The sequence below is a fragment of the Berghia stephanieae genome, chromosome 4 (genome assembly GCF_034508935.2).
Source record: "Berghia stephanieae isolate SIO BIC M18660-M18661 chromosome 4, UCSD_Bste_1.3, whole genome shotgun sequence".
In the NCBI taxonomy this organism is placed as follows: Eukaryota; Metazoa; Mollusca; class Gastropoda; order Nudibranchia; family Aeolidiidae; genus Berghia; species Berghia stephanieae.
In genome coordinates, this window is record NC_088363.1 from 38742945 (window position 1) to 38759706 (window position 16762).

At 38.3% G+C, this 16762-nt stretch overlaps 2 protein-coding genes across 6 annotated transcripts in view; one reads left to right on the plus strand and one right to left on the minus strand.

Moving 5' to 3' along the window:
• The first annotated feature begins 2914 nt into the window (after nt 1-2914).
• Nucleotides 2915-6009, plus strand: LOC144971768 (uncharacterized). Its single transcript, XM_078912841.1, has 2 exons — nt 2915-3768; nt 3819-6009. Exons 1-2 carry the CDS (start codon nt 2915-2917, stop codon nt 6007-6009), a joined length of 3045 nt encoding a protein of 1014 aa, XP_078768967.1.
• Nucleotides 6010-8624: 2615 nt separating this feature from the next.
• LOC144972004 (glycine receptor subunit alphaZ1-like) overlaps nt 8625-16762 on the minus strand; it is a 39680-nt gene continuing 31542 nt past the window's right edge. For 3 of the 5 annotated variants that reach the window (XM_078913084.1, XM_078913085.1, XM_078913087.1), the window contains 3 exons: nt 14858-14917; nt 12228-12287; nt 8625-9393 (listed from right to left, as the gene is read on the minus strand). In XM_078913084.1, coding sequence (XP_078769210.1) covers nt 9217-9393; nt 12228-12287; nt 14858-14917 — 297 coding nt within the window. In that variant the 3' untranslated portion in view covers nt 8625-9216. The remainder of the gene's footprint in view (nt 9394-12227; nt 12288-14857; nt 14918-16762) is intronic. The other 2 variants (XM_078913086.1, XM_078913089.1) reach the window with 2 other exon arrangements.

Genomic DNA, 16762 nt, shown 5'->3' on the forward strand with positions numbered 1-16762 from the left:
ATTCGTTCGCCACCATCGCGAAGTAATTTTGACCAGCAGTTAAGCTTAATAGCCAATATTCTCATCACAAACATATAACATAGAAACGATTGAGACATTGAGTATGCTCCGGTGTATGGGGTGAATTTTTAATTCAGAAAAGTGAGTGGAGCAGGCACTTATGTTGGTAACAACAAGATATGAAGTGAGTAGAAAAGTGCCAGAAGACAATAGAGAATAAAAATTTTTTTCGCGGCGGTGGTGGGGTTTGAACCTGCGACCTTATTGGTACGACAACTCCGCCTGGCAGGTGAGAGCGTGGCTCTACCGTGTGAGCTATCCACGAACACAAAAATATTCGTTTCAAACCCAAAGTCATTTCTAGATCCCTCTCTCACCCACTTCTTGAGATCGCCGATTCGTTCGCCACCATCGCGAAGTAATTTTGACCAGCAGTTAAGCTTAATAGCCAATATTCTCATCACAAACATATAACATAGAAACGATTGAGACATTGAGTATGCTCCGGTGTATGGGGTGAATTTTTAATTCAGAAAAGTGAGTGGAGCAGGCACTTATGTTGGTAACAACAAGATATGAAGTGAGTAGAAAAGTGCCAGAAGACAATAGAGAATAAAAATTTTTTCGCGGCGGTGGTGGGGTTTGAACCTGCGACCTTATTGGTACGACAATAAGGTCGCAGGTTCAAACCCCACCACCGCCGCGAAAAAAATTTTTATTCTCTATTGTCTTCTGGCACTTTTCTACTCACTTCATATCTTGTTGTTACCAACATAAGTGCCTGCTCCACTCACTTTTCTGAATTAAAAAATTCACCCCATACACCGGAGCATACTCAATGTCTCAATCGTTTCTATGTTATATGTTTGTGATGAGAATATTGGCTATTAAGCTTAACTGCTGGTCAAAATTACTTCGCGATGGTGGCGAACGAATCGGCGATCTCAAGAAGTGGGTGAGAGAGGGATCTAGAAATGACTTTGGGTTTGAAACGAATATTTTTGTGTTCGTGGATAGCTCACACGGTAGAGCCACGCTCTCACCTGCCAGGCGGAGTTGTCGTACCAATAAGGTCGCAGGTTCAAACCCCACCACCGCCGCGAAAAAAATTTTTATTCTCTATTGTCTTCTGGCACTTTTCTACTCACTTCATATCTTGTTGTTACCAACATAAGTGCCTGCTCCACTCACTTTTCTGAATTAAAAATTCACCCCATACACCGGAGCATACTCAATGTCTCAATCGTTTCTATGTTATATGTTTGTGATGAGAATATTGGCTATTAAGCTTAACTGCTGGTCAAAATTACTTCGCGATGGTGGCGAACGAATCGGCGATCTCAAGAAGTGGGTGAGAGAGGGATCTAGAAATGACTTTGGGTTTGAAACGAATATTTTTGTGTTCGTGGATAGCTCACACGGTAGAGCCACGCTCTCACCTGCCAGGCGGAGTTGTCGTACCAATAAGGTCGCAGGTTCAAACCCCACCACCGCCGCGAAAAAAATTTTTATTCTCTATTGTCTTCTGGCACTTTTCTACTCACTTCATATCTTGTTGTTACCAACATAAGTGCCTGCTCCACTCACTTTTCTGAATTAAAAATTCACCCCATACACCGGAGCATACTCAATGTCTCAATCGTTTCTATGTTATATGTTTGTGATGAGAATATTGGCTATTAAGCTTAACTGCTGGTCAAAATTACTTCGCGATGGTGGCGAACGAATCGGCGATCTCAAGAAGTGGGTGAGAGAGGGATCTAGAAATGACTTTGGGTTTGAAACGAATATTTTTGTGTTCGTGGATAGCTCACACGGTAGAGCCACGCTCTCACCTGCCAGGCGGAGTTGTCGTACCAATAAGGTCGCAGGTTCAAACCCCACCACCGCCGCGAAAAAAATTTTTATTCTCTATTGTCTTCTGGCACTTTTCTACTCACTTCATATCTCATATGATGAAAGAAACCTTTCCTTTGCTTGTGGTGAGGGAACAATTTTCATATTTGTGTTAGCAACTGAGCAATACCATGAAATATTGCAACAATTAATTACCATCAGCGGCATCACAGATTCCGACTGACCGCTACCTGTTCCACCCATGGGCTGACCCCACTAATGGGGTCAGGTTGACCTAGCACTGAAATACCGCTCAGAGGGGGAAATGCCACGCAGTGGGCTCAGATTTGGAATGGGGAGATGAGTATGACAAGTGTCAGAGAATGAGAGTGGATGTTTTGATTGGACTTGATAATTATTGGGAGTTAATAATACCAGGTAAGGTAATAAACAGTGAGATTGGACTTGTGGCTCAAGAGACCATTTTCGGTAAGTGGATCCTTTCTGGATCATGGCATTCCCCTGAAGTAAAGGGCAAAAACTCCCATTCACAATTTTTGACACTGGGTTGTGTAAGTGATAGTACAGTGAAGAAATTCTGGGAGCTTGAGGCAATTGGGATCTTGGATGATTCGAACCACGGGGTCAATGCAGAAGTAGGGAACCCCGTATGGGAAGAATTTAGGAACAGTGTAAAGTTTGTAGATCAGAGGTATGAAGTTGCATTGCCATGGAAGGACGGGGTCATGAAGTCAGAGTTAATAATACCAGGTAAGGTAATAAACAGTGAGATTGGACTTGTGGCTCAAGAGACCATTTTCGGTAAGTGGATCCTTTCTGGATCATTGCATTCCCCTGAAGTAAAGGGCAAAAACTCCCATTCACAATTTTTGACACTGGGTTGTGTAAGTGATAGTACAGTGAAAAAATTCTGGGAGCTTGAGGCAATTGGGATCTTGGATGATTCGAACCACGGGTCAATGCAGAAGTAGGGAACCCCGTATGGGAAGAATTTAGGAACAGTGTAAAGTTTGTAGATCAGAGGTATGAAGTTGCATTGCCATGGAAGGACGGGGTCATGAAGTCAGAGTTACAGAACAATTTTGAATCTGCAAAAAGTAGAGTTGAAAAACTTGACAGGAAGCTGGGTGATGATAGCAGATATGCTGATGTATTCAAAGCTCTTGAAAAGAAAGGAGTGATACATGAGGTTCCCTTGGACGAAATTCAGCCAGAAAACAGACCAGTTTATTACATACCTCACTTTCCAGTAATCAAAGAAGAGAGCGTCACGACCAAGGTCAGACCTGTGTTTGACGACTCATGCCGTGGATCGAATGGAATATCATTGAATGATTGCGTTCATGCCGGTCCCAATCTGTTACCCAATTTGGCCGATGTCCTCCTTAGATTTCGAAGATGGCCGGTAGCCCTGACAGCAGATATCAAGAAGGCATTTCTTCAAATTAGATTGAGAAAGGAAGACCAAGACGTACAGAGGTTTCTTTTGAAGGAAGGCCAAAACATGAGAGTGATACGCTGTGAAAGAGTGATCTTTGGATGTACCTCATCACCATTTTTGTTGAGTGCAACAGTCAGACACCATCTCAACAAGTATGAGAAGTCAAGGATTCTGGAAGAGATGAAATATAACTTCTACATGGATGATCTTCTCACTGGAGCAGATGACATTGACCAGGCATGTGAGATGCAGAAAACAGCATCCAAAATCATGTCAGAAACGAACATGCAGCTGTGCAAATGGAATTCTAACAGTTTGGCAGTAAAAGAAAGAGTTCAAAAAGATTTCAGAGATGGAGTCATGCCACAGAGTGACACAACCAAAATTTTGGGATTGAAGTGGAATCCGACGGCTGATGTTTTTGAATTTATGGGTTATCCCTTTCCAACAGATGTTGTGGTAACCAAACGGTTGGTTTTGAGTTTGCTGTCCAGAATTTTTATCCGCTGGGCTTCCTCAGTCCTTTCACTATAACAGCAAAGATTGTCTTCCAAAAACTCTGGAAATTGGGAGTGGAATGGGACGAAGAAATCCCAGACAGCCTAGAAAAACGGTTTTCAGCATGGATGCATGAATTGTCCATATTGTCGACATGGGCAGTACCAAGGTGTTTGGTGTTGTACATCTGGATCAACAAGAAGAGTTTAGAAATGCATTGCTTTTGTGATGCGATTGAAAAGGGGTATTGTACTGCTGTGTATTCAAGTGTGAAGGAAGAAGATGGACGACAGAGGATGACATTGGTTATGGCCAAGTCACGAGTGGCACCAGTAAAACAGGTCACCTTGCTTCGTTTAGAATTGTTGGGTTGTCTGTTGGGAGCCCGTCTCCTTCGTTTTGTAATGAAAGCATTACAACTGCCAGAGGAAACAAATTACAGATGCTGGACAGACTCGATGGTTGCTCTACACTGGATACGCAGTGATTCCTCAAAGTGGAAAACCTTCATTGCAAATAGAGTTTCTGAAATCCAACAACTTACTTCCCCCTCAAATTGGCAGCATTGCAAGGGATCAGAAAATCCTGCTGATTTGGGAACACGAGGAGTGACAGCAAATACCTTGATGAATTCGTCTGAGTGGATAAATGGGCCAACAGATTTTTTAGAGAAGGAAAGTCAAGAAGAGAAAATCCAAGATGAAGCGGAAGTCAACATGATATGTTCCTCAGAGTGCCAAGAGATGACACTACAAAGCAACACCCTTAGTGCAGTGCCTCTGCTACCGTTTGAACGGTGGGGAGGCTTCTCAAAGTCTGTCAGAGTAGTAGCGTGGGTGCTAAGATTTATCAGTAATTGCCGTCAGAAAGCACGCGCAGATAGAGAATACTCAGAGTGTCTCAAGGTTGAAGAGATAGTTGAAGGGAAGAGGGTGCTTTTGAGAACAGTTCAAGCTCAGTATTTTCCTGAAGAAGTGAGACAAGTTCAATTGGGGAACAGGGTGGCTAAGGGGTCTCCGTTGCGTAAATTGAATCCTTTCATTGATGAAGATGGTCTCTTGAGGTTGCAAGGACGACTTCAGTTTGCTTCAGCGTCATTTGAGTGCAAACACCCAATTATTTTGCCGAAATGTCATGTTTCAGAGTTATTGACAAGTCGTGAGCATTTAGAATCGAAGCACGCAGGTGTTCCACACATGATATCTTCTATCCGGAACGAGTTCTGGATAATCGGGTTGAGAACATTAGCAAGAAAAGTAAAAAGGCAGTGTGCCAGGTGCTCTAGATATGACTCTTTACCATACCAACAGCCAATTGCTCCTCTCCCCAAGGAGAGAATTAGCAGATCTGAACCCTTTTCTGTAACAGGGGTAGACTTTGCCGGGCCTATATTTACCGCAGACTTTGTTGGGGAAAAGCACTACATTTGTTTGTTTACATGTGGTGTAACAAGGGCCATTCATTTGGAGCTTGTGGACAGTTTAACAGTTGAACAGTTCATGATGGCATTCAAACGATTTGTGTCAAGAAGACGTATGCCAGTGACTGTTATGAGTGATAATGCTAAAACTTTTCAGTCAGCGTCAAGAAAATTGGCAGAAGAATATGGTGATAAAAGTCCCAAATGGAAGTTTATCAAACCTAGAAGCCCATGGGTTGGAGGAATTTGGGAACGCCTTGTCCGTTCTGTTAAGTCCAGTTTAAAGAAAAGTATCAGTACCAGATGCCTTACAAAATCAGAACTTATCACACTGTTATGTGAAATAGAAATGTGTGTCAACAGTCGTCCACTCACATTTGTCGGGGACACGCTAGATAGCTGGGAAGCTCTCACTCCTAATCACTTTCTTATTGGTGGAAACATGGCCGCCATGGGTTCGAACCTTAGCCCTGAGAGTGTAACGGCAAATGACTTGCGCCAAATGGCAGCATCGAGGTCAGAAGAGTTAGAGAAATTTTGGTCCATTTGGAGACAGAGTTATATCAGAGAGTTACCTCATGCTCCTATGGCAAAAGCAAAGGGGAGTCTGAAACTGAACGATGTTGTTATCATCAGAGAAGACAATTGTTCAAAATTGTATTGGCCACTTGGTAGAGTGACAAAGCTAATTCCAAGTAAAGACAAGCTTATAAGAACAGTAGAAGTGAAAACAAAGAAAGGGTCGTTTATTAGACCAATACAAAGACTGCATCTTCTTGAACTAGAAGGCTGAGGGTCTATGAGTGATGATACCGAGGCTGATTCACAGCGACCAGAAAGTAGTGATGGTTCGAACCTTCCTAAAGAAGTAGGAGTTAGTGTTGGACAGGAAAATTATGGAGTTCGAACAAGAGCAGGGCGCATCGTGAAGCCTAAACGTATTTTTAGCCTCTAGACGTATTGTATCATCCTATTATTTCCATATATTCAGTTATATTGTATTTCGATTAGTAGTCTTATATATAAAGACTTGTTTGCTATGTTTATTCTAATGTATATTGATGGTATAATTTTGCTCTCCCAAATAGCTAAGATGGTTTATTATTGTTGTCAGTAGTGGCGGCTTTAGCATACGACTAATACTAATACATAATGAGTTGATCAAAACGAGTGGGCATTTCCTGAAGATGGGTTATTGCCGCGTTGCTATCCTTTTTTATGGGGGTTTGATTGCATTTTATAGTTTTTCAGTTGAAATTATTTTAATTCCTTGCATCATTTTAGTTTGGATTTGTTTAGAATTTTTTACGCGATTTTGCATATATGTTCAGATTTACGATAAGGTTTAAATTGTACCAGTAGTACTCTGGTCACCTTTTTTTATTTTTGTTTCCCTCTCTTCTCTACTCCACCATTGGAATTATGTTTGTAGTACGGTTTTGCGGTTTGACATTATTTTGACAATTGGATATTTCATGTTATTCATCATTATCCAAGGTGGGGAGAATGTTGTGTATTTTAAACGGAAGTAATCTAGAGAACGATTACTACGGAGAGAGGTTGGGACATTGTGTATTTTGAACGGAAGTAATCTAGAGAACGATTACTACGGAGAGAGGTTGGGATTTTTTTGGTGACTGTCAAAGAGGAAGCATCGTGTTTTATTTGTAAACAATCTTGCCTGTAAATAAAGTGTTTAAAAGTATCTTTGGAGACTCAGTTCAATTTATTGACTAACAGAGAGAGAGAGAGAGAGAGAGAGAGGGGGGGGGGCAGCGAATGGTCGCACAACCAACTGAGCTGTCCAGCCACTCAAAATTGAACAATAATAATATTATTGTGTTGAGACGACGTATACATTTATGCAGGTCTGACATCCGAACGCAATTATGGGCCTAGTTTAACGTTGTCGTAATGGTCAATATTTTGCGTCATTATTTGAGATTTCCAATATAACAATCAACCGATAATAAATTGGGTTATCAGACCTGCAAATAAGTGCACGTCGTATTGACACAATTTCTTATTCATTATTATGTCGAACCTTTTAGTAGTGTGATTTTTTTTCAGTATCAGTACATGACATAATCAGTCGAAAGGTGAATATTTCGAATTGCATATTATTGCATTTTCTGAAAGAATATGCTTCCCAGAGCATATTAATTTTTATTTGAAGTAAATCGGGTGATTTTCCATGAAGTTATGGTCAGATATATGGGAAAGGTATCCAGCAACTTTTCTCAAATTTCGTACTTTTTCAACTTGACTAGCTGTAAAAAATATTTAGAAGTGAAATTAATCTTTGATATTTCCCGAAGATGTAAAACTAAAACAGGTTTGATTTAATAATTTACGACAAGAAGAAAAATGACCTTCTAAGTAAACTTGGCAATTTCTCAGTTCAAACCTTTTCACCATCTGACTGATTTTTCATTCACTGAAACTGCAGAAATATCCGACTTTTGCTAACATATTTAGCTTCATTGAAAAGAGAAAAAAAATAAAATTCATTATAGAACTCAAATGGAAAACGTCAGATCTCTCAATATTTTTACTTTACAATGGCCCGTTGATCTAACCTCTGAAGTAGCGTTTTGCCAATCCGCTGATCAAACCTCTGATGACAATTTCAGAGATTAGCACGCCCTCTTCTTCTTAGTCTCCAGATGATCAAACCTCTAATACTAGTTCAGAGATTTGATGATCTGGTTTTGATTTCAAGATAGAGGGAGAAGTACTGCGTTCTCCTCTTTCAAGCGACCAAAGTACGTCATTTAAATGCCACTGACAACTCAAACAATGCAATACAATGTATTAAGAAAAGTATTTAGATCAAAGATTCGCGAATAAGTAGCAGCTCTCCTTTATCTCTAAACCCGTTGATCAAACCTCAGAGGTGAGATCGGAGGATTGATCGTCCTGAAAACCCCGGGCACGAAGCGTTGATGTCAACATCAGAGCTTTGATCAACGGATTCATTCACGAAAACGCTTCTTCAGAGGTTAGATCATCGGACCTTCGTTTATCTTTAAAGTCACTTTTGCCATCTAGTTTACTCTATAATAAGATCGCATAGAGCCGTATAGTCACGAATAATACAGGGGGTAACGTGGCTCAGCAAAACGGTATTTGTTTCGTACCCAAAAGGTACCGAGTTCGATCACCCGCCGCAGCACTGTGTGGTCTTGAGCGTCACGACCTCTCCCTTGCCCAGTTTGCGGCGCTGCACTGCGGCTGACGCCTGGGTTATTCCAGTCTTCCCTTGGAATAGCCAATAAAGACAAATTTCCCGTATAGGATTTAATGAACGGAATTGTAATTAATTGATTAATTAAATAATTTATTTATTTATTTATTTATTTATTCTATATGATATTATTATTTATTATCATTCGTATAGAATAAACATCAGAATTGCAATTTATTTACTTCCATTAAATCATCAGCGATGCTATACCCAGTCGTACATTATACAACAAGCAATCATAAATTGTAAAAAAAAATAATGTACCGTACATCACACAAAACTATGTGTAACCTTAAACGGTTTTAGTCTGATTAATACAATTCAGTGAGAACTAATATACAACAAAATCAGATAGAGCTGAGTAACGTCATCTTCGTTCAGGTCTATGTTATTGATTTTTGCCATCCACATTTATTCTCACTAAACTTTACTAACCATACTTTTAACGTTCAAGATTACGCGTAGTTTTGTGTGTTAGTCCTTCATACTTCCGGGTGGCAATGTTTTGAGTTTCTTAGCCAAGCGCACACTATCTATAGATAGTTCGAAGTTGACGTCACTCAGGTTTCTTTTTATTGTTTTTTTTTTTCGCCAACCGTGTTTATGAGTAATTCTCACTAAACTGTATTAACCAGACTAATAAACGATCATGGTTACACACAGTTTTGTGTGTAGGCCAGTTATACTTCCGCATGGCAATGTTGTGAACTTCTAAGCCAAGCGCATTCTGTCTATAACGACCCACCAATCTACTTATTGCCATTGCCTACTCAAGAAATAGGTCGTGTCGGTGTCGGCTTCCCATGTCATGTAGAATGACCAATAAGAGATATTGAAGACGCCGAAGGTGAGAGGGAATGCCACACGTGAAAACCTGTCCAGTCTTGACGCTTTTCTCCTGCTTTTAGAAATCTTGTCCGCTAAAATGTTCTGGTAAATATAACAACAACAAAAAACAAACAAAAAAACAATACAAAATAGCTATTATTAATCAGTTAACTTCCGTAATATCCTGGAAAGACACGTATCTACAATTTTGGCTAGTAAACTCGTCCTTTAAATATCGAGCTATTTCTATGACTCTCATCTTGGCAACAACAATAAAATGCCCCCCCCCCCCCTCGCCCTGTAAAATTTGGGACTTATGTAAGACCTAGCGAGCTTCCAGGTTTTTGGCAAGATGAGGGTCATTGAAATTGATCGGTATTTTTAGGTGAGTTTTCTGTCCAAATTTTTTTTAATGTGTCTTTCCAGAGTACGACAACTAGCTGGATAAGCGATTGAAATATCTAAATGTTTCAGCTTTAGGTTTTTAAAAATAAAAATGAGTTTGTATTTAGCTCAATTAATATCCACTCAAAGCGCTTTACAAGGTGTCCCAGTCAAACAGCAACACTTAACATTTAGGACGAGACATGACGCCATTTATGCTATATTACACTTTTTTCGGACAGAACAATGCTGTTAATGGCCTGGTACTCATGTTACACCCGAGTACGGCGAGAGAATGTGAGTGAAGAGGCTATTCCAAGGACTCAATTATGCGCCGAGGGAGGCTCGAACCCAGGACTTTCCGATCCGAATGCGAGTGTCATACCACAAAACCGCTTAGCCGCGCAAGACGAGCAAGAATGGTACCAGAAAATTAGCAATTCAAACATTCGTCATGAACAAAAAGGATAGCTATAATATGATAGATAGTTCGAAGATGACGTCACTCAGGCCTTTGTTATTGTTTTTGCCATCCGCGTTTGTGAGTTGTTCTCACTAAACTGTATTAACCAGACTATAAAAGTTCATGGTTACACAGAGTTTGTGTGTTGGTCCGTTATACTTCCGGATGGCAATGTTGTGAACTCCTTGGCCAAGCGCATTCTATCTATAACTGTTTTTTTAAAAAAAGAACAAAATACAAAGCACGGATATCTCGAGGTGCATCAAATGAGTTGATAAAATGTGTAGTGAAATAAAGGGAATAAAAATGTTTCTTATAAAAGATACAACACAAAGTAAACGATCTTTCGGCCTTTGGCCTTCTTCAGGTAAACAAGTAAAGGAAAAATTATGTTATATTACATTAGCATTACGGTTCAAACATTATGGGTAAACAGAGTGTGTGTGTGTGTGTGTGTGTGTGTGTGTGTGCAAGGGAAGGAGAGAGAGAGAGCGAGTGAGTGAGTGAGAGGAAGAAGTAGAGCGACAAGGAGATGAAGTAATGAGATGGAATGTAAACCAAGATCAAAACTATATAAAACAAGCTTACGGTAGGGGAAGGCGGGGGACGGGGGGGGGGGGGGGGGGGGGGCATTTCGGTACAAAATGATTACTACATCATTAAAAATCCAAACAGAATTGGATTCAATAGTCTGATGTCACGTCGCCCGGCAACGGCGGCCATCGTGGTTCTAAACAAAGAAAATCGGTCCTTTTTTTTTTCTTCATGCTGGCTAGAACTTTTCATATGTCTTGTGACCAGAATGTTTAAAAGTCAAAACATGATCAGATTTATAATGTTTTGTTTTTCTCCTCTGGATACACTTTTATGCTCGTCGGAGAAATATTTCATAAGGGGGTCCGCCATTGTTCCGATATTTTAGAGCCAGTTATTAAGTTGACATGCGTCATAATGAGGGAAGTGACGTTACGACTGTTGAAGTGTATTTAAAGAAATATCTTGGCACATCGTGCTTGTCCTTTGCAAAGCTACTTAATTAATGTTGATATTGGTTTGACACCCTTTATAAAGCGCTTTGAGCACATTGAGTGGATATTGTGGAAGAGTGGTTTTCCAAAACTACCTAACTCCGTTTTCCCCATTTTGAGATATTGAGGAATATTTCTCCCAAAATCTCTCATTCAGTCTATTATTTTATCATATTATATAAACTTCAAATCCATACAAATCTAGGGAATGTTTTTTGTCATTTGATGTTTTAAATATAATTTTCATTTCAATTAATCTCATGGATGGAAAATCTCAAAATGTAGAAAAATCGACCTCACGAGTTTTGGAAAACCAGCCTTCATGTGTGTTCTGATGGTAGTTAAATGTATTGAGTGAACAGGCGGCTGGATATCTCCCAGAGCTCATTATATTTCACACACCATGGAAGAGAACGGCTTGGCCATCGTCCGTAGATCTAAATTTTGAAGCAAGTCTGTGATTCTCAGTGGGATAATCAGAATGTATAAAAGTCAAAACATGATGGGATTAATGTTTTTCTCCTCTGGATACACTTTTATTCTCGTCCGAGAAGTATTTTAAAAGGGCGTCCGTCATTGTTACGATAGTTTAGAACCAGTTTCCAAATTTTACCATTCGCCATTACAAGGGAAATGAGGTCACGATTGTTGAAGCTTATTACATTATTGAGATCGTAACGTGCGGCTATGTGATCTAGTGGTATGACACTCGCTTTCGGATCGGAAGGACCTGGGTTCGAGCCTCGCTCGACGCATAGTTGAGTCCTTAGAAAAGGCTCTTTATTTACATTCTCTCAGCTTACTCAGGTGTAAAATGAGTAGCTGGCCGTTAACAGCGCTGTCTCTGCCAGAAAAAAATTGTAATGTCGCCTAACAGGCGTCATGTCACGTCCTACATGTTAAGTGTTGCTGTTGGCTAGGGACCCTTTGTAAAGCGCTTTGAGCACGATATTTCTCTATAGAAAAGCTCAATTTTTAAAAATGGGTTATCGGACCTGCAAATAAGTACGCTCTAGCACAGCCTCATTTACGATCTATTCTTTGGATTAATTGTTACTCACATCGTCCTCCTGATTAATTATTGAGGCTCGTCGTGCGGCAGCTTGGATCTTACGCCGTAACTGGTTTTATGGAAAGAAAATATACGTACCTAAACATACATACATACATACATACATACATACATACATACATACATACATACATACATACATACATACATACAGACATACAGACAGGCATACATACATATATACATACATACATACATACATACATACATACATACATACATACATTTAGAAGACACATTTTAAATTATAATTTTAGGAGAATTAAGTGTTATAATTTTAATAAAATTATAAGTAACAATTTTAAGAAATCATATGTTACGATTTTACGAAAAATTAAATCATAGAATCTTAAGAAATTTAAATGTTATAATTTTCAGAAGATTAAATGTTATAATTTGAAGAAAATTAAATCTTACAATCTTAAGAAAAATTCAATGTTACAATTTTAAGAAAATGAAATATTATAATTTTAAGAAAAGTAAATGTTAGAAATTAAAAACAATAAAATGTTGCAATCTTAAGAAAATTAAATGTTGTAATTTTAAGAAAGTTAAATGTTAGAATTGCAAATGATGATAGCAATTAAAAGTGAAGAACCTGATTTTGAAATATTAGTCAAAAGTTAATCTAAAATATTCTGTCTTCAGACAAGACTTAAAGCAAATGTATGTTACGATTTTAAGAAAATTAAATTTAATAATTTTAAGAAAATTAAATGTTAGAAATTTAAGAAAATTAATTGTTAGAATTCTAAGAAAGTTATATGTTAGAATTTTAAGAAAATGAAATGTTGAAATCTCAAGAAAATTAAATGTTATAATATTAAGAAAATTAAATTGTAAATGATGTATTACGTTATGTTGACACCAATGAAATGTGAAAAATCTGATTTTGAAATATTAGTCAAAAGTTAATCTAAAATATTCTGTCTTCAGTCTAAACTTAAAGCAAATACATAATGGGTTGTTTTTGGTCTGATATAAATTCAAATATCAAATATTTCTAATGTAAACAATATGGCAGAAAAGTTATGACGTCACACTTTCCTCTTTTCAGATTCAAATCTCCTTGGAATTGTGTAAATTGTCGGCACCAAAACATACCAATGCTATATATTAGAAAAATTATGGGAAACTTTTGTTTTTATCAGTTTTTTCCCGGTTTGAATAAAGAAAATGATAAACCAAAAACTGATCATTTGACACCAACGTTTTACTAATTGGCTTGTGGTACGACACTCGCTTTCGGATCGGAAAGGTCTTGGGTTCGAGCCTCCATCGGCGCACAGTTGAGTCCTTGGAAAAGGGTCTTTTCTCACATTTTCGCCGTACTCAGGTGTAAAATGAGAACCTGGCCGTTAACAACGTTGTCTCGGAAAAAAAAAAGAATGTAATATTGCCTAACAGGCGTCATGTCTGGTTCTACATATTACGTGTTGCTGTTGGTCAGGGACCCCTTGAAAAGAGTTTTGAACGCGTTGAGTCGATATTGCCCCATATAAACGCTCAATTAAAATAAAACATTTAGTAGTTACCATTTTGTAAAGAGACGATAATATGTACGGGCATTTTAAAAATTGTGTCCGACCCTTTTCGAACCTTTGAGAAACTATTTCTGAAATTCTATGGGTATTAGGCGTTCAGATGTCTTCTTCTTCTTCTTCTTCTTCTTCTTCTTCTTCTTCTTCTTCTTCTTCTTCTTCTTCTTCTTCTTCTTCTTCTTCTTCTTCTTCTTCTTCTTCTTCTTCTTCTTCTTCTTCTTCTTCTTCTTCTTCTTCTTCTTCTTCTTCTTCTTCTTCTTCTTCTTCTTCTTCTTCTTCTTCTGCTTCTCCTTCCTGCTCTTCCTCCTCCTCCTCCTCCTCGTCCTTCTTCTTCTTCTTTTTCTTCTTCTTCTTCTTCTTCTTCTTCTTCTTCTTCTTCTCTTCTTCTTCTTCTTCTTCTTCTTCTTCTTCTTCTTCTTATTATTATTATTATTATTATTATTATTATTATTATTATTATTATTATTATTGTTATTATTATTATTGTTATTATTATTACTCCTCTTTGGTGTTTCATAAACACATAAGGTCGTCAATAAAGAGCGCCAGTGACTTCTGTCTTCTGCCAGCTTCCGGACCTCACCCCAGGTCCAACCGAAGGATGTCATCTTTCTGACTACCCTGCGGGGTCCGCCTGAGCGCTGTTTTCGGGATGGCTCCCTCCGTCATTCGACAAACATGGCCAATCCATCTCCATCTACTTAATTATTGTTATCTTTTTTTTTTTTAATTATACAATCAAGTGAAACTTGCATTAAACGACTCCCTACCCCCTCCCTCTCCCCCATAGTGTTTTTAATAACGTAGCATTGGTGTGATTTTATGGTGAATGTTACGAACACGACCTCTTGGCATAGGCCGACGTGCGCATCTTTCAGGTCTGATAATCGAACGCAATTAATTATGGGCTTGTTTATCATGCCTGTAATAGACACTATTTTGCGTTGGTTTGAGAGTTTGGTTTTTTTCCAGTACAACAATGAGACCATAAGAATTTGGGTTATCAGACCTGCAAATACGTACCCATTGGCAAAGCCTCGTCTAACCAATTATAATTGATAGGATTCATTTTACTCACATCCGCTAAATAAATCCTTGAGGTATTTGGGTTCGTGGCATTTAGGAAACTTCGTCGTAACTGGTTCATGAAAAATAAATGTACATACATACAACATACATACATACATAACATACATTACATACATATATACATACATACATACATACATACATACATACATACATACATACATACATACATACATACATACATACATACATACAATACATACATACATACATACATACATACATACATACATACATACATCCCATACATACATACATACATACATACATACATACATACATACATACATACATACATACATACATACATACATACATACATACATACATACATACATACATAGATACATACATACATACATACATACATACATACATACATACATACATACATACATACATACAGACGTACATACATAGCTTTTTAAAAATGAGTTTTTATATAACACAATGTCCACTCTAAGTGCTAAAAGCGCTTTACAAAGGGTCTCTGACCAACAGCAACACACCATTTAGAATAAGACATGACGCCTGTTAGGCGATATTACAATTTTAATCCGACAGACAACGTTGTTAACGGCCAGGTGTTCATTTTACACCTGAGTACGGTGAGAGAATTTACGTAAAGAGCCTTTTCCAAGGACTCGACTATGCGCCCAGCGAGGCTCGAACCCAGGACCTTCCGATCCGAAAGCGAGTGGCATGCAACTTTACCATATAGCCGCACATAAAAGTTATAGAGCATCTATCTCCATATTACGTTTTCAATGGTGCTTTGTGTGGATTTTTTAAATATTAAATATTCTTATTTTAAGAAAAGAAAAAGAAATGTTACAAAGAGTGGTTTTCCAAAACTCCCTAACTTCGTTTTTCCCCATTTTGAGATAATGAGGATTATTTCCCCCTAAAATTTCACATTCGGTCTATTATTTTATCATATTTAAATTTCAAATTCACACAAATCATGGGAAATCATTGTGTCAAATGATGCTTAAAATAAAATTTACGTTACAATTTATCTCACGGATGGAAAATCTCAAAAAGTAGAAAAATCGACTTAACGATTTTAGGAAAATCAACCTTCAGACAATTGTAGATGATTTAATGAGTTATGCTTACTTACTTACTTTACAGCTTATGGAAACCGAACAAGTGTGTATGAAAGGTGCCAAACAAAGCAAGAAAGAAAAATACATATTTAAAAAAACCCAAAAAACCCTCCCATAAAAGCCAGTCTACCTTGATGGGTTTGTGTGTGTGTATGTGTGTGTGTGAGTGTGTCTTAGCGTTAGGAAAAGGATCATTTTGGAAACCTCTTTAATCAGTCACCGTCCTATTCTTCTATGTGGTCTTGTTATAGATAGTATGCACTTGTCTTAGAAGCTCATAACATTGCCATCCGGAAGTATAGCGGACCAACACACAAAACTATGTGTAACCATGAACTTTTATAGTGTGGATAATACAGTTAAGTAAGCGTTACTCATAAACGAGATTGGAACCCGATCCGAAAGCGAGAGTCATACCACAAGACCACATAGCCGAGCAATGCAAAGATTCATCATTACATTATTATTAACTCTGCGATCACTTTTCGGAATCTGTTGCATCCAGACATAGCTATTTGTAATAATACATTATAAGAGAGGTTTAACACATCCCATATTATATATCACGCATTACGCATCAGGTATCACGTATCTACGAGTCAGGATCATTCTCAGTCAAGGAATTTACCCAATGGAAACCGTACGGTGCTCTTATTGGTTAACCAACCAGCGGCCTCGATGAGAAAAATATCCGCCATTTTGATGTTGGCTGGGAATCGCGTTACTATAGTAAACAAGCGCTGATCGGCCGTTCATGAAAACAAGTTGCTGCTCGCTCGTTTAAC